This window comes from Chamaea fasciata, unplaced genomic scaffold (assembly GCF_029207755.1).
Source record: "Chamaea fasciata isolate MVZ Bird 193981 ecotype frontalis unplaced genomic scaffold, bChaFas1.0.hap1 SCAF_3, whole genome shotgun sequence".
In the NCBI taxonomy this organism is placed as follows: Eukaryota; Metazoa; Chordata; class Aves; order Passeriformes; family Sylviidae; genus Chamaea; species Chamaea fasciata.
In genome coordinates this window covers 112,974,406-112,992,243 of record NW_027094088.1, presented here as the reverse complement: position 1 = coordinate 112,992,243, position 17,838 = coordinate 112,974,406, and the positions used below count along the sequence as shown (strand labels likewise).

The 17,838-nt window shown below is 55.0% G+C and overlaps 1 protein-coding gene across 2 annotated transcripts in view; it reads left to right on the top strand.

The window, feature by feature from the left end:
• The first annotated feature begins 1,750 nt into the window (after positions 1–1,750).
• The window catches only part of SELENOI (selenoprotein I), a 28,495-nt gene continuing 12,407 nt past the window's right edge, over positions 1,751–17,838 (top strand). For both annotated transcript variants that reach the window (XM_066180167.1, XM_066180168.1), the window contains exons 1-3: positions 1,751–1,984; positions 15,930–15,998; positions 16,287–16,395. In XM_066180167.1, the coding sequence (XP_066036264.1) occupies positions 1,751–1,984; positions 15,930–15,998; positions 16,287–16,395 (412 nt within the window). The remainder of the gene's footprint in view (positions 1,985–15,929; positions 15,999–16,286; positions 16,396–17,838) is intronic.

Genomic DNA, 17,838 nt, shown 5'->3' with positions numbered 1-17,838 from the left:
AGCAAGGGGGGATGGCCTCAGGCCTGGGCTGGGGTATCAGGAGGCTGCAGGGTCCCTCACCTGTGCCAGCTGTCCCAGCTCCCTCTGCAGTACAGCCAGACTGTTCCCTGCACCTTTCCCTGTCGCTGCCAGGACCCCTTGGCCAAAGTCTCCCTCGCTGGGATCATCTGGCACCTCTTTCCTTGCAGGCCCTGCTGTGGGGAGGAGCACAAACAGCTTAAAGGTCTTCTCTAACCTCAACAATTCTTGGATGCGGTGCCTTCCAGTGACACCAGCATGCAGCAGCACTCCCAGGCTGCACCAGTTTGGACTAAGGGTGCGGTGACCCTGTGTAACAGCCAGAACATTTACATGTAAGGGGCTAAATTGAGGTGCCTTTACTCTGGCTTGAGACACAGGAGAAATACTGACCAAACATTCTCAAGAGGTCAAAATATCCCAGAACTTTGGTGGCAAAAGATAGAAAATTCAGGAATTTTATCAACCTTTTTTAGTCTCTGGCACCCTGCAGGGTCCCAAGGAGAGCTGCTGGTGTTGGGATGTGACTGTAAGGCGGAGCAGGAACTCTCCAGTGGGGTCTGTCTGCTGCACATGCTGGGAAAGACAGAGCTGATGAAGGAGGGGGACAGGGCTGGGGTGTAGAGTATAAATTGTTAGAAAGTTGATACAAAGTTCCAGTGTTATAAGTTAATGAAGATAATGAGATGTTGTTTGAATGAGTTGTTGTGTAAATTCCCTTACCGTCGGGTATGGCCCCCACTGCTCCCCTCTCCTCCAAGATAATGAACAACCCGAGACCATGAGGAGGAGGGTGCCATCACCTAGTATGGAAATGTCAGATTCCCACGGGACTTAGGGGAGACGGAATTCTTCTAGTGGAGACCCCTAAAAACAACGAGAGCCATGATCCCCCGTGCAGGTAAAGAGCTGAAGTAACACTTCGAACCAGAAGGGACATCGGACGACATCAAAGCTCTAGTCAGGATCCCTCGCCTTCGTCACCCTGACCACAGTGAACCAGGAGTGGCATGGGGACCCTGAACCTGAAATTACTAGGTGAATGCCAGGGGATTTTAGTGAGGAGAGAAGACTCAGATCTGCCAGATGACAGACCTGGCATCCTCCTCCACACCATATTGGGAGCAGTAGTGGTGTACATACACCCTCCAGGCCCCCTTCTCAGACTGTTCACAATAAAGCTGAAATCACTAAACAGCTGGGCTCCTAGCATTCACGATAGGGGTGTCTGGATGGGAGGAGCTGGGATGGGGACGGAAGGGCGGGTGGGGGGCTCTGAGAAGACCAGTATTGCTCTTAACTTCCCTCCCTCCTTTTGCTCTCTTCCTCCTCCCCTTCTTTTCTCTCCCTCCCCAGAGAAGCTGTTGCTGCCCCATTCCTGGAAGTGTCCAAGGCCAGGCTGAACGGGATTTGGAACAACTGGGGACAGTGGAAGGTGTCCCTGCCGATGGCAGGGGGTGGAACTGGATGGGCTTTAGGGTCTCTTCCCACAGGGAATCCATGAGGACTTAGGGAGATGAGAATGGTACAGGGATAACTTTGAGCTCTTTGTGGTACCTAAACGAGATCCAAGAGAGACGGAGAGAGACTTCTTAGCAGGTCTGGAGTGCCAGGACACGGAGAATCGCTGCACGCTGACCCGGGGCAGGGCCAGATGTGTTTTCGGGGCTCTTTTTTCGCGCTTTTCTCGCTCCCCTCATGCGTGGGGCCCTCCCGGCCGCCAGGCGGCGCCATGGGGGCGGGGCGGGGCGTGGTGACGTCACGGCCACGCCGGGTGGGCCGATGCGGCGGCCGCGGGAGCGGGGCCGGGAGCAGAAGCGGGAGCGGCGCGGGGCAGAGCGGGAGCGGCACCGGCACCGGCACCGGCACCGGGAGCGGCGGTAGCACTGCGAAGGGCGGGAAGAGCGGGAGCGCCGCCATGGAGTACGTGAGCCCCGAGCAGCTCGCCGGCTTCAGCAAGTACAAGGTAGCGGCGCTGACGGGGGCCGGGCTCGGGGCCTGGCGCCGTGAGGGGGGCGCTGAGGGGCGGCCGGGCCGGGGAGGGGCGGCTGCGGGAGGTTGGGGTGCATGGAGGACGGGGAGGCTGCAGCGGGGCCTGGGGGCCGGGCTGGGATCTTCGGAGGGGCTGTAGGGAGACCCGGGGTGTGGAGGGAGTCCCGGGGTTTGTGGCGGAGGGAGGGGCCGCAGTGAACCCCGGCTGCGGGGGTTCTTTAAATCTCTGCTGAGATTTAAAGGGGGCGAAGGGGAACTGAAGGGTCGTCCGAGTTTTGGGAGGATCTGCAGCGAGATCTGGTTTTTTGGGGTAGGGGGGTTTGGAGCAATGTAACAGGTTTTGGGGGACTGCGGTGAGACCCTAAACCCGGGTTTGGAAGGGGTGGGAGGTGCAGTGAGCCCCAGGGTTTGGTGGGTTTGCACTGACACCCCGGGGTTTGGGGACGGGGGTTTGGTGGTGCAGTGAGACCTGGGATGGTGACGGGACTGCCGGGGAATCTGGAGTTCGGGGTGAGTCTTCAGTGAGACATTGGGGGTTCAGGGTAGGGTGAGCTCTGCAGTAAGACCCCAGTTTGGCGGTGGTTGCAGGGAAACACAGGGTTTGGGGGAATGGCTACAGAGAGACCCGAGGTTTTTGGGTTGGAGAGCTGAGAGAGACCCGGGGTTTTGTGGCAGAGAAATTGCAGTGAGAGCCACGATTTGAGGGACTGTGGGTGCAGCGAGGACCAGTGTGGTGAAGGTGGGCCTGTGTATTTTGCTGGGACCCCTGCCCTTGCTGGAATGATCAGGGTGTGACTGGGAGCTTCTCCTCCTTCTGGGCTGGGGTCCAGGGAGGGACTGGTGACCTGTCCCCACACACGGCGAGCTCTGGGGCTGTCCCCTCCATGAAGGAACTGCAGAGAGGGCTGTGGGTTTCCCGGGGGCAGGGCCAGCCCGGGAACTGCCCCCATGGAGCTCAGGACCACCGTGCTCCTGTCCTGTGAGTGCTTTGTGCAGTCACAGCCATGGAGCCCGCGTTGTTTCCGTCCCCTCGTGCCAAGCTGTGTCTTGTTCAAAGCGCTGAGAACCTTGGAAGGAAGTGCTGGAAGTGCCAACAGGCTCTGCCCTGGCATTTAAACCTGTGGGGGGCTGATTTTGGGTAGAAGTAGGAGTTATCCTTAACACGGGGGAATGCTTGATCCTGTGTTTATGTGGAGAAGAGGGTGTTTTCCATATTTGTTTCTTCCCCCACACCAGCAGTGACGTAGAAAGGCTTCACCTCAACTTCTTTGCCTTGCTCTTGTTGTGGGCCCCATCATGTGGGCCCACATTCCAGTAGTCCTTCCAGGGTGGCTCCTGGGGTGTCATTTAAGAGTGTGGGACAATGAAGACAAGTCTGGGGCCTTCAGGGAGCAAAGCTCCTCCTGAAGCCATCTGTGGGGGCCAGGGTGGCCAGGGCTTGCTCACACTCCTCTGGCACCCTGGTGACGTGGAGAGAAATGGACCTTGGAGAGTGACTTGGAATGATGTGTCAGGGTGCACGAGATTCCCTGTGGAAGGCTGGCTGTGTGGGGATTCATCAGGAAAATTTCTGCTGTCAACAGCCGTGCGTTTGTGTGGGTGCTGGAGAAAGGTAATCAAAACACTCATCTGTGAGCCAGGCCTCCCAAAGGGACTGATTTGGCTCCTGCAAAGAGAATTCTTTTGCTCCAAGAGGGAGACTGCTGGATGTTCAACCTGTTTCCTGTTGTGCTGGAGGGGTTGGTGGGGTTGCTCCTGTCCCTCTCAGCACCTGTGCAGGGGCAAGGGGGGCTCCAGCTTCAACACCCTTCTGGATCATGTGGCAAGAACCAAAAGTGTTCCCAGGTAATTTCCTGATTTCCTGAAGTCACCTCTGACAGAAATGCTGCTGCAGTTAAATCTGGGAGCAGAGCCCTGAAAGGCACCTGGGGTGAGGAGGAAAGTCCCACGCAGCACAGAAGGCATCAGCTGCTTGCTGTCCCCAGTTAGGCACTGGTGGGGTGATCCCTGGCCTTGCTTTGGGGCCACAGGGCTGGACTGTGGGAGCAGGGCTCTGATGGAGCTGTGTCCCGAGGACAGGAGGAGCTTTTCCCCAGAGCCTGTGCTTTTACTGAGTCAGTAGAGGCTTTGACAGGAATGGGTGGGTTCACTTCGTGCTCCAAGAGCACCATCTGTGCCCCACTCATGTCTCTGCCCTGCTGCCTTCCTTGCTTCTTCCGTGTCATGTTTCCTTGGGGAGCTTTGTTCCTGGCTATTTTGGCCTTGGGAAAGTGGCTGATCCAGCACAAATCTTGGTACTGGGTCACGTATTCCAGCCTTGATTTAGGCATTGAGGCTTGGCATGCTCTGCCCTTTGCAGCTTCCAAAGCTGGGTTACCTTGTCAGACTCACAAATGGGGCTGGAAAGGACCTTAAAACTCATCCAGTGGCACCCCCTGCCATGGGCAGGGACACCTTCCACTATGCCAGGTTGCTCCAAGCCCAGTGGGACAGGAGGGGACAGCCGGGGGGGGTCAGGCTCTGCTCCCAGGGAACAGGGACAGGACAAGGGGGAAATGGCCTCAGGCTGTGCCAGGGCAGGCTCAGGTTGGACACCAGCAGAAATCTTTCTTTGGAAAGGGTGCTCAGGCCTTGGCAGGGGCTGCCCAAGGGGGTGGTGGAGTCTCATCCCTGGAGGTGTCCAAGGAAGGCCTGGATGTGGCACTCAGTGCTCTGGGCTGGTGACAAGGTGGGGATCAGTCACAGGTTGGACTCGATGGGCTGGGAGGGCTTTTCCAGCCTCAGTGATTCTGGGGTTCTTTGCCTGTAACACTCCTGCAGCAGGGAATTCTTTGGGTGTAGGAAATGTCCCTCTGGAGACAGGCTAAACTTAACTGGGAAGGGAGGGACCAAATCCGTGCTCTGTAGGTGATGTGTGCCAGCCCTGCCTGGCAGCTGCTGAGGCTTCCCCTGAGGCCAGACAAATGCCAGGGGTGTCTGCTCCAGCCCTTGTGACTTGTCAGCCTGGGGCAGGGGATGGCTGGTCCTGGCGGACTGCAGGTCTTGATATCCAAACTCCAGTGGTTGTTTTGAGACCGTGGAGCAGGATTTGTGTGTCCACATGCCAAGGGAAAAGCAATCCAGGCACCCTGCTCTGGTCGGGTGTTGAATGTCCTTTTGCCAAAGCCCAGCGCTCTGTTTCTGTCAGGTGTGGGATGTCCCCTGCCAAGAAATCTGCAGCCAGGCACTGCTATTTCTGAGTGCAAACTTGCCAGAGGTTGATGCCAGAGGTCAGGTTCTTACCAACTGTCTGCAGATAGCCTTGTGGCCAGCTTCTGGGCAACCTCCTTCTGTAAATGTGTGGGAGTGGGGAAATGGGGCCCTGGGGAGTGTTCAGAGAGGTGTCTGTTCTGCTTTGCATCCTCTGCTGGAGAGGGATTTTGGACGTGGGTCTGGAGAGACAGGACACAGGGAACGGCTTCCCGCTGCCAGAGGGCAGGGCTGGATGGGATATTGGACAGGAATTCCTCCCTGGGAGGGTGGGCAGGCCCTGGCACAGGGTGCCCAGAGCAGCTGTGGCTGCCCCTGGATCCCTGGCAGTGCCCAAGGCTTGGACACCGGGGCTTGGAGCAGCCTGGGACAGTGGAAGGTCCATGGCAGTGGGTGGCACTGGATGGGCTTTATGGTTCTTTCCCACCCAAGCCATTCTGGGATTTGATGATTCTAAGTGAGGACACAGCTCTGCAGCTTTGTGTCCTTGGCAGTTGCAGCCAGCTCTGATGGTTTGTCCCTGTCTTTCTGTATTCCAGTCACATGCCTTGCCTTCTCTGTAGCCTTTTTCTCACCCAGCCTTGTCTGAGCTGCTTGTGATTCCATATTGTCCAGCTCTACCCTGAGGGATCCTGTCCTCTACTGGTGTCTCTGGCGTGATGGAGCCACTGATGACTGTTCCCAGGGCTGTGATCCGTGTGTGGCTCTTTGATCCAGGTTCTGTAGGAGCAGGGAAGGTGCTTGTGTGACAAGTGTTGTGCAGGAGGCTCTGGCTGCCTGTGAGCGTCTGCTCCCCTGGTTTCCTCCCTGTGTAAGCTGGGTGCAAGCTCAAGTACAAGGCTTTGTCATGATGCCACATCGGTCTCAGGCATTCCTGAGATCTTATCCTCAGGGATCTTGGTCTGGGGCAAATGCCAGCAAAGGAGGAGGTGGGAATGCCACTCCTTACCTGTGGCACAGGAGGAATGGAGAGGGAAGGTGATGACATGTGTCATGTTTGAGTCCAAAGGTGGACCAGGCTGGTGGCTCACCCCAGAAGCTTCTGTGACCAGTGTGAGTTCAGCAAGAGGAAATTCAAATGAGACTTGAGAAGGCCCTTATATAGCAAAGCAGCTGCTCCAAAACCCCTCAAACCTTTCCACTCTGTGTCCTTGTGTCTGACCAGGAGCTGGTGGTGGCCTTAGTGCACCTACAGGTGCCCTTTGAAATGCTGTTTATTAGAGCTGACACTCTAAGGAGGGGTAAATATGGATACTGCACCCATTTGGATGGTGGGAATACCAGGTGAGGGAACAGCAAATGGGCCTCTGATCCATGTGATTGGCAGGCCCTATCTCTAGAAACTCCTTCCCACATTTGATTATTCAAGTTCTTAAAGGGTTTTCTTACAGGAAAACAACTCTATTCCTCATTTCCAGTCTTAGATGGAAAGGACGTTCACAGGAGAGCTTGGAGACCTGGGGCACTGAATGCACCCAAGGGTCAGGCTTCAGGGACTTGCATTTATTGTGGAAAGCATTTTCCTTCTGGATGCTCTCTTCCCTCTTCTGCACCCTTCTTCCAGGTGGGAACCCAGCTGCTGCTCCCATCTGTGCCCTGAAAAGAGGAGTGCTCTGCCCCTCAACCAGAAATCCCATTGGCTCCAGACTTGGAGTGCCACGGGGAGCAAGGCTGCAGGTGCTGCACCACAGGACACAGATGGCTGGAAGCTGTTCCTGGCAGGATTCTCTAGGCTGCTCTGCAAACAGGAGCCCTGAAGAGATCTCTGCAGGGTGTTCAGAAACACCAGTGGCAGCTCAGACCACTGGAACAAGAACACTGGGAGGAAGGGAAGCAGGAAGGGAAGCATTTTGCTGCTGGGCTGTGGCTGTGAGGCTCAAGGGCACAGTGATTAAAGGCCAGTGCCTTCCTCCAGCCTGCCAGCTCTGCTTCTCCTTAGCAGGAAGGGTGAGAAGGAGAGGAAGCCTTTGAGCCCAGCTCTGGAATCACTTAAGTCCTTCCCCAAGGGCTCTTTTAATTGCTCTGAGACAGCCGTGCATGTCTTTAAACACATGCAGCTTCCCAAGGTGCTGCCTGGCACTTGCTGAGCACCTTCTAGACTCTGTGATTTCCAAGTTAGAGGTGTTTTTCTTCTTTCTTCTCCTTTTCTGTGATTAAATTCAGGGGTTTGAAGCAGTGCCCAGCTTAGTGTGTCCCTTGCAGCTCTCGTGGTCTGAAAAGTGCCGTGGTTGGAGGAGACAGCAGCAGCGCTTACGGATTAACTGGGAGCGACTCAGCTCACGAGCCCTGGCTGAGCTTCTCCCCTCTGCTAAGCGATGAGATGAGGGGAAGGGATTTATGCTGCTTTCTAGAGACACTTCTGACATGCTGGAAGGTTTTGATGAGGTGCCACTCCTGGGACTTGCTCTGGCTGTGTTTATATCTCTTCATTTAGAACAACCCTGAAATTGCTGCTGAAGTGCTGCTGGTTTCTGAGCAGTGGCCTTTGCTCTACAGGGTGTCAAAGGTATTGAACCATGTTTTGATGGGGGATTCCCAAACTCACTTGTTTTAACCACACAATGGTGGTGATGAAGCTCTTTGTGGTCAGGACCTACTGCAACTTCAGTCCCCCGTGGGTCCTGCAGGGTTTCCAGGAGGAACTTCAAACCTCTGTGGGTCTTTATATGAGACAGTGACTCACCCAGGGACAGGCAGCTTGTGGCTCTGTTGGCTGCCACACCTCCCCGGGACACTGACAGGGATGGAACAGCCACAGCTTCTCTGGGCATCCTGTGCCAGGGCCTCCCCACCCTCCCAGGGAACAATTCCTTCCCAATATCTTGTCTCTCCCTGCCCTCTGGCATGGAAAGCCATTCCACCTTGCCTGTCTCTCCACCTCTTGTCCCCAGTCGCTCTCCTGGAGCCCCTTTAGGCCCTGCCAGGGGCTCTGAGCTCTCCCTGGATCCTTCTCCTGTCCAGGTGAGCACCCCCAGCTCTCCCAGCCTGGCTCCAGCCCTGCAGCAGCTCCGTGCCTCCTCTGGACTCTCTCCAGCAGCTCTAGGCCCTTGTGCTGTTGTCCCCAGGCCTGGGGCAGCTCTGCAGGTGGGGTCTCACCTGAGCACAGGGGCAGAATCCTCTCTCCCTGCTGCCCACACTGGGGGGTCATCCCAGGACTGGGGGTTTTCAGGTGTCAGCACACACAGCCGGGTCCTGTGCATCTTCCTGGATTCCTTGTCCTGTCCCACAGCAGGAGCCCTCTGGGCGCTTCCCTTGTGGTGGAGGTGAAGGACAGTTCCTGCTGTGGCCATCTGCTTGCTACACACATCCTGCATCCTTGGGCCCACCTGAAGCAGGAGGTTGCTGTTCCCAGCTGGTGGCTGGGAACATCTGCCAAAAGCAGGTGCCTTTCTCATGGATGTGAGCACAGTGGAGCAGCAGGAAGCTGTATTCCCAATCCCAGCTGTCAGTGTGGGCACAGAGGTGCCCCGATGAGCAGCCACAGGCCTGTGGAGAGGAAGGAGTAGTTGAAGTGGTGGCAGTGCTAAGCCTGCTGGTGCCTTTGGCTGTGTGGCTTTTTCATGTGCTGGAAAAGCCTCTCTCCTTGGCATGCAAAGCAGAGCTGGGTCCCAGCTCGTGCCTTGAGTGTTGCAAGGTGTGCAAAGCCATCACTTAAACAGAGCGTGGGCTGCTTGTCAGCCCATCTTGGGGCTCTTTAATTGCAGTGAAAGTTTGCTGCAATGTTTATCGGTGTCTGTTGAGTCTTGGCTACGGGGAATTCCATCAGTAAAGTTACCCGTTGCTAATGAACAGTCAGTCTTTGGCTGTCCGGAGGGTTTGGAGGAGAACTGGGAGTGCATTGTGGAAATTCAAGTATCACTTCCCGTGGCTGGCTCCAAAAGTGGCCACGTTACAGGGGTTTGTGTCAGTGACCTGACTCGCTCTGCTTCACATCTTGCACAAAGCTGGATGTCGAGTGTGGGTTTTTTTCCTGTTAATTGTGAATTTCTTCTTTGTGGAGAGGTGGGATGAGAGAGAGGCAGAAATGTGCTTTGGAAGAAAAGGTTTTATTTGTGCCCTTCACAAAGGCTCTCTTGAAACTTGGGGGTAGCATTGGCCCGAGTTCCCTCAGTGTCTTGCTTTACCTGGAATCATCTCCTGATGTGTGTGGCCTTGAGGCTTCCTTGAATGAAAAAGTTCAACTTTATTACTTTTTCTAGGGATTGTAAGAAATTCTCTTCCACTGACTTGTGCGTTATCACAGAATCCCAGACTGGTTTGGATAGGAAGTGATTTAAAGATCATTTAATTCCAACCCCCTGCCAGGGGCTGGGACACCATCCACTATCCCTGGTTGCTCCAAGCCCTGTCCAGCCTGACCTGGAACACTTCCAGGGATCCAGAGGCAGCCACAGCTTCTCTGGGCCTCCCCACCCTCAAAGGGAATAATTCCTTCCTAAGGTCTAACCTAAACCCACCCTCCTTCAGCTCAAGGCCATTCCTCATCCTCTTCACATGGTTGGTGGATTTGGATTAAATCCAGTTCTCCAGAGGGGCTGAGGTCTTGCCAATGTTTGATCTCCCCAGAGGCTCGTGGCCTCTCTGAGGGGCATACCTGCCTGGAGGTGCCAGAGCAGCTCACTGACCCTGCAGGAAGCAGGTTTTGGGATATGCCCTTGAGGAGAGCCACAGGGGTGTGGAAGTTTGGGAGTGGTGAGAGACTACTGCTTTCTCTGCTGTCACTGCCTTGTTTTCCTGGTCCCCGCTGTTCTCCTTGGGCACACAGAACTGGTCTGATCTCCCTCTCAGGTATGTCCCCCCTATTTTTTGTAGCCCAAACCATCTCTGGCAACATAGGAAATTCTTCTGGCTGTCCCAGTGTTATTGTAACAAGTTTCCTGTTCCTGCATTTTTGATTCTACCTTTTCTCCCCCCTCTCCCAGTCTTCCTCCCCCGAATCACCCCTCTGATCCCTTGATTGCCACTCCAGAGGTTCATTGCTGACTGATCCTTTCCTAAGTGCATCGCTGAAGCTTCCCCATTCCCAGCTCACCATCTGTGCAGCTGATCACCTCACACTTTAGCAGAAGCAGTGATGACGCATATTCATGGATGTTTGATGCTTCCAAACAGGGAGAGCTCCTGGATGCAGCTGGAATTGGCAGGTTGCTTGCCAAAGCCTGCCATCAAGTGTTGCTCCACATTGTGTCCAAGGGTAAACAACTTCCCCTGCACCAACACAACAGTGAGATGGGGTCAGGACTTGGCACCACGGCGGTGGGGCAAATCCCAGTTCCATCCCGCCCCGGGGTGATTCCAGTGCTGGGAGAGAGCCACAGTCTGCTGAGTGTCCCACCTGGAGCTGCTGTGCTGGAGAGAGAGAGACTCCACTGGGTTCTACCCTGTGAGGGTGTGAGGCCCTGGCACACATTGGCCAGAGAAGCTGTGGCTGCTCCATCCCTGGAGGTGTTCCAGCCCAGGTTGGACAGGGTTTGGAGGGATGTGGGATAGTGGGAGGTGTCCCTGGCCATGGCAGGGGGTGGCACTGAATGGGCTGTAAGGTCCTTTCAATCCAAAGCAATTTAGGATTCCATGTATCTCCCAGCTGGTGTCTGAGAAACGAGACTGTGAATATCAGAGTGTGTTGGCAGGGCAGGAATATGGTTTTCCCAATGAATCAGCACGTGCTGTGGGGATTGGGGAGCAGGAGGGAGGCTTCTGCTCACTGTGACAGTTCCTTATTGAGGAATGGCTCTGGCCTTGCTGGGACCCTGCAAATGTTCAGTCCTGGGCTCCTCCCAACAAGAGAGACCTGCAGGGGCTGGAGCGTGTCCAGGGAAAGGAGCTGGACAAGGGAATGGAGCCCCAGGAGAGGCTGAGGGAGCTGGGAAAGGGGCTCAGCCTGGAGAAAATGAGGCTTAGGGGAGACTCAGGGAGTTGTGCAGAGCCAAACTCCCTGACAGGAGGGGACAGCAAGGGAGGATTGGGCTCTGCTCCCAGGGAATAGGGACAGGAGGAGAGGGAATGTCCTCAAGCTGTGCCAGAGCAGGTTCAGGTTGGATATTGGGAACAATTCCTCCCTGGAAAGGACTGTCCATCCCTGGCACAGCTGCCCAGGGCAGTGGTGGAGTCTCCACCCCTGGAGCAATTTAAAAGCCCTGTGGATGTGGCACTTGGGGACATGGAACAATGGTGGCCTTGGTGGTGCCAGTTGGACTCAAAGTTCGGAGAGGGCTTTTCCAGCCTCAGTGATTCTGTGACTTTATACTGTGTTTTGGAGCATCTTTCGTTGCTGGCTGTCTAACCCAATGAAACCCAGGTAGGAGGAGGGACACAGTGAAGCTGCAGCTGGAACACACAGCCAGGATATCCACATCCTTCCTGCAGCTTCCTGGTGGGAGCCAAACCCATGGGCTCATGTGGTGGGTGCAGCTCTCCACTGCCAACATGCTCCCTTCTGGTGCCAGCTGAGAAGTGACCTTGGAAAAGACAAACAGGGCTCGAGTTAATCAGTACCATTACAGGGCGAGGTGACTCCTCACACACTGGCCAAGGATGGGCATAGGGCAAACGTGCCTTGTTTTTCCTGGCACAGCTCTGCTTGCTTCCATTTGCTGGGATTGGTTGAGTTTTCTGCCTCCTGACTTACCTTGAGCCTGAGGGGAGAAGGTTCTTAGCTTTGTACCCTCTCTGTGTTTAAGGAGATTTGTCGGGAACAGCCTTGTGGATTTGCTGGAGCTGATCTGCTGAGTGCCCTGATCCTGCCTGGAGCACCTGTGAACAAGATGGGATGTGCAAATCCGTCTTGTTTGCTGTCCTCAGCACAGGTGCCACCAGTGCTGTGACCTGGGTGTCACACCCCAACACCGCTGGGCCCAGACAGTGCTGGTGGTGGTGTGAATCTCACCAGGCACGTGGTAGGATTCTTGGCATGTCCTCTGCAGGGCCAGGAGCTGGACTTGATGACCCATGTTGGTCCCTCCCAGCTCAGGATACTCCAGGATTCTGTGGCAGTGCTTGATCTGCTGCTGGCTCCGGGTAACCAGATTACTTCAAAGCGGAATTGTTTTTTCCGGGACAGGAAGACCATTAGTAGAATCTGGGCTATAAATCTGTATTTTTTTCCTCTTCAGACACATAATTGGATCTCCCAGAGGCGTCCTGTTTGTACGATTAATGTTGAGTTGAAGCCATACAAGCCATTTGTGTCTGTAAATCCCATAATGATGCCAGCCAGCTCGTTTGTGATGGTACCACAGCCACCAGGCCCGTCCCCAGCACTTGAGGTGCCAGTGGCTCCCTGGAGCCATCCTGGCATGGACAGGAGGCTCCTATCTGGTGCCAGTGATAAGATTGTTGCAGCTGGTTTTGCTCTCTCCCCTAAGGAGTTCTGACCCAAATTCCGAGGGAGCTGTCTGGGCTGGATTGGCTCCTCCCTGCAGCTGTGAGGAGAAGCCGTGTCAGTAAACATGGAGCTACTTTAGAACAGAGCTCTTTACAAATGCCTGGCTGCTTTGGGAAGGAGATGCTGAGGTGTATGAAATTCCTTCTGGGCACTTGTCTTTTCCCTTTAACCTTCTTTCCCTGAAAAAGGGACAGAAATCCAGAGTCCAGGCTGGTGGGAATCTTTGGCTGTGATGGAAGAACTACTTACAGAGGGATGTGAGTCACTAGACCAGTGTGTGGAGATCCAAAGTACAGAAGGTGACACTGATTTCCAGAGGATGAGGTGAGGGAATGATGGAGCCAGTGCCAGGCTCAAACACTGCTGGGTTTGTGGCTTCACCAGTGAAGAGGTGGAAGGGACAACTTTAAAAATGTTTGTAAGGAAGACCCCGACAAGGAAAAGCAGCTGGAGGAGGCTGGGCACGGCCAAGATGCTCTTGGGATCTGTTCTGAAGATGCCTGGCAATTCATTGGTATTCTGGGAGCAGCTGTCCTGGGCAGGCAGCCGTGTCCTGGCTGTCAGGAGCACTGTCCCCAAGGGTGGCAGCCAACCTGGCACCAGAGCCAGCCCTGGTTCTGTCCCTGTGCCCCAGAGTGGGCACAGCATAGCTGGCCTTGCTCAGCACATAAAGAAGTGTCCTGTCTGGAGCCTGGCTGGAGCTGGGGGGCATAGGAAGGATCTCAAGCTGTGGGAGGGCATCCAGAGGGGCACAGGCATGGGGAAGGGTCTGGAGGGGCCACACAAGGAGCAGCTGAGGGCACTTGGCTTGTTCAGCTGGAGAAGAGACTGAGAGGAGAGGTCGTGAATGTCAACAACTTCCTCCCGAAGGGCAGCTCTGATCTCTGCTCTCTGTGACAGTGATAAGACCCAAGGGAACCACTGGAGCTTTGTCAGGGAGGTTTAGGTTGGATCTCAGGAAAAGGCTCTACCCGCAGAGGGTGCTGGGCACTGCCCAGGCTCCCCAAGGAATGGGCACGGCCCCGAGGCTGCCAGAGCTCCAGGAGTGTTTGGACAGTGCTGCCAGGGATGTACAGGGTGGGATTGTTGGGGGTCTGTGCAGGGATAGCAGTCGGACTCCATGATCCGTGTGAGTCCCTTCCAACCCAGGATATTCCGTGATTCCGTGGTTGTATCAGCAAACCTCCGCAGAGAAATGGCTCTTCCCAGGTCTTTGAGTTCTGCCAGCAAGGTGGGAACATGTGTGGCCATGGGAAAAGCCCCAACACTGTTTATTGACTATTATCCCCAGTCCTTGCAGGGAGAGAGGAAAACTTCCCAAGCCATGAGCCTGGTGAAACTTCCCTGGGGTACCTTCCAAGGCTCCAGAGCGCTTCCCCTGCCTTGCTCCAAGCCTTGCATCTGTTTTCTTGTTCCAGGCTGTTTTGGGGATAATGAGATTAAACCAGTCTCTCCTCCTCCCCTAAATGGTGCTTCAAATCCTATTATCTTGTAAAGTATTTGGAATTCTGCCCCCCAAAATTGCATTAAGCTGAGATAGAAATTCCTTGTGGCTTAGAGTCACCTCCATACGGCTTCGGGGTTTGTTGCTTCTTGTTCGGCAGCTCCCGTGGCCTTGCTGGTGTGGGGATGCAACCTCTGGGGCTGAACCCCAGGGAGAAGCACTAACCCTGCACAGGGAGGGCAGGGAAAGGCTGGGAGAGGGTACAGAAATCCTTGCCAAGGATGGGATTCACCCAGGTGGGAACAAATGCTGTAAGATGGGACCCCAGCGAGACCTGGCGCGTCTTCTTGCTCCTGGTGCCTGTCTTGGGGGTTGTTGCTTTGCTCTTTCCCACCACGTCTCTGCTGCCAGGGAAAAGTGGGGTAGGAAAGCAGACAAGGAGAGGAACAGGTTGGAGCAATCCATAGGTGCAGTGACAGGGGCTGGTTCAAGGCCATGGCCTTGGGGGGAGAACACCTGGAGCTGCTCCTGCTGAGGAGTTTCCTTTTACCAACCAAACCAAATTTGGTACCTGTTGGAATGAGCCCAGAGGAGGCTATGGAGATGGTCCCAAGCTGGAGCCCCTCTGCTCTGCAGCCGGGCTGGGAGAACTGGGGGTGCTCACCTGGAGAGGAGAAGGCTCCAGGGAGAGCTCAGAGTCCCTTGCAGGGCCTAAAGGGGTCCAGGAGAGCTGGAGAGGGACTGGGGACAAGGCATGGAGGGCCAGGACACAGGCAATGGCTTCAAAGTGGAGAAGGGGATTTGGGTGGGATATTGGGAAGGAATTGTTCCCTGAGAGGGTTGAGGGGCCCTGGCACAGGGTGCCCAGAGCAGCTGTGGCTGCCCCTGGATCCCTGGCAGTGCCCAAGGCCAAGTTGGACATTGGGCTTGGAGCAGCCTGGGACAATGGGAGGTGTCCCTGCCCATGGCAAGGGGTGGCACTGGAGTTTCTGGAATGTCCCTTCCCACCCAAACTGCTTTGGGATTCTGTGGTTGGGATTGGACTCAGGCAGATGCCTGTGCTGGGGCTGGGGGTGTTGTCCCAAGCAGGTGGGTGAGCAGCACCTTCTGCCCAGCCCAGCACTGAGCATGTGAGCCCAGGAGTTTGGTATCCTATGGCATTGTTCTTGGGGTTCTTATCAAAGTGTTCCTGGGAGAAGAGGACTTTAGCCAGAGTAATCTATGTTTAGAAGGGTCTGTGAGATCAGATAACAGCTCATGCTGCTCTTGAGAGCCAAATGATGTCAAATTTTAACTTTCTAACTGAAAGTTGTTTCATGCCTTGTCCAGATCTTTGATTTTTATTTCTATTTTTATCCCCCCCCCCAACAAACACACCCTGAGAGCCTGAAATGTTGTAAAAGTGATGGCACGAGGGGTAAGAGCTCTCCCTCCCCATTCCCTAAGTTGCCTCTGGTGAAATGTCAGCTCCTCGGTGGACAGGGGCCCTCTGAGAGCCGTCCTGCTCAAGGGGCTCCCAGTCCCACTGCTGGAAGTGGGGATGGAGATTGGGACCAACAAGGGGGTCACAGCAGAGCAGGTGACAGATGGCACTGTTGGGGGATAGGATCCACAGCATCGCTCCTCATCCAGGTGGGGCAGAGCAGTTGGAAGCAGTTGAAAGGATCAGCATCTTGCTCCTTGCCTGTGTCCACTCGGAGAGCTGGAGTTGGCATTTCCAAAGGGTGGAGGATTGGTGGGGGTTCCACACAGGATGGGGCTCAGAAGGTTCCAGATCTCTGGCTTTTCCTGCGGGTTGCTGGCGCCCTCCCTAACTGTTGGGTTTTGTTTTTCCTTTCCCAGTACAGCGCCGTGGACAGCAACCCCCTGTCCCTGTATGTCATGCATCCCTTCTGGAATGCCGTCGTGAAGGTGAGTCCCTGTCCCGCCCCGAGCGGGACTGCACAGCCCAGCTCACCTCTGTAACACCATCAGCTGCTTCGTTTGTGGTGCCACTAATGAGTGAGGGGCTGCCTGCAGCCTGCCCTGAATCCCTGAATGCCTGCATCCCATCCCAACGCTTCCTGCAGCCCCGGGATGCTCCGGGTGCTCCTGGCAGTGTTGTCTAACACCCGGACGGTGCAGCCGTGACTGGAGCAGCGCCTGCTCCTCACTCCATGTTTTAATGAGTTCATCTGTTCTTTTGCTGCTTTCCCATAGATCTTCCCTACCTGGCTGGCCCCAAATTTGATAACGTTTTCTGGCTTCCTGCTGCTTGTCTTCAACTTCTTCCTCATGGCATACTTCGACCCTGACTTTTATGCTTCTGGTAAGGCTGCATGTTCCTGGTCAGATGGGAAATCTGTCACCTCCTCTGCTGGGAATTCCAGTGCTCGTTGGTGAGGCCCCTGGGTCTGGGCCTTCCCAAAGTGACTGGGACAGAGGAGGGGATTGAACTCGCTGGGCTTTGTGACAAGGACTTCTCTGGGTGTGACACCTTCCCTCCAGCTGCCAGGGAAAAGTGCTCCTGGCTGGCAGCAGGTGGGAGAGGGAGGAGGAAACAGCCGGAATCTCGGGTTGGAATTGGCTCTGCCTGCAAAGCAAACAACCCAGTGCCCTTGTTTGAAATTCTTATAGGAAAATGTTAGGAAGTGCTGCTTCCCTAAAAACAGCAGGTAGAGCCTTGTTTTTCACATCCCAGCTCGCTCCCCTCTTGGCAAAACCATCACCACATCAGACTAACAAGGACAAATCCTTATTCTGAGCTTCACCATTCACAGCTTTAAACTTTCTAACAGTCCCCATGTTCATCTGTCTGTGAATCCAATGGTTCAGTTCTGTCCCTTTGCACATGGAGGAGTCCCAGGGACTAATGCAGTGTGATAATTCTTAGGAGCTTCTGCTCCATGTTTTTCTCTCCCTTAGACCCTGCCAGGTCTGGTTTAGGTTGCTCAGGAGAGTTTGTGTAGTTCTTCTAAACTGGACCCATCATCAAAACACAGTTACATGGCAAAAATCCTGGTTTCTTGGGATTGCCCTTATTGGGAGACAAGGCTCTTGAGGGCTGGGGTGGCATCCATGGCTTTTGGCCAGGATTTGGGCTGTTATGGTCCATGAGCCACGGGAACAAACGCTGTCAGTAGCTCAAGGTGAAACCCCCCAGGACATCAGACATCCAGAATCACGGAATCCCAGAATGGTTTGGGTTGAAGGGACCTTAAAGCCCATCCAGTCCCACCCCCACCAGAGGCAGGGACACCTTCCACTATCCCAGGGTGCTCCAAGCCCCAGTGTCCCACCTAACCCTGCCCTCTGGCAGTGGGAAGCCATTCCCTGTGTCCTGTCCCTCCAGGCCCTTGTCCCCAGTCCCTCTTCAGCTCTCCTGGAGCTCCTTTAGGCCGTGGAAAGGGCAGTAAAAGCTCCCTGGAGCCTTCTCTTCTCTGGGCTGGACATCCCCAACTCTCCCAGCCTCTCAAAAATTTACTTTGGAAGGACGGAGAAGCTCTTGGTTTGGGACCCTTTCACATACATGTTCTGCATGTCCTGTTTGGGAAGAGAACTTTTCCCAGTTCTGGTGAGGCCTCCAGAATTTTGTGCCTTCCCTCCTCCTTGGATAGCTTTGCAGACGTGATGTCCTCCCTCCCTTTGCTGCTGGAAAGGCACGATCCTGTTGCCCTGAGGAAACAGGTGGCATTTCACGGGATCTCTGTTTCCCTGGGAGACCTCCCTGTGCCCTCCTGCTGCCGAGGATCCATGCCTCTTGCTGCCCTTT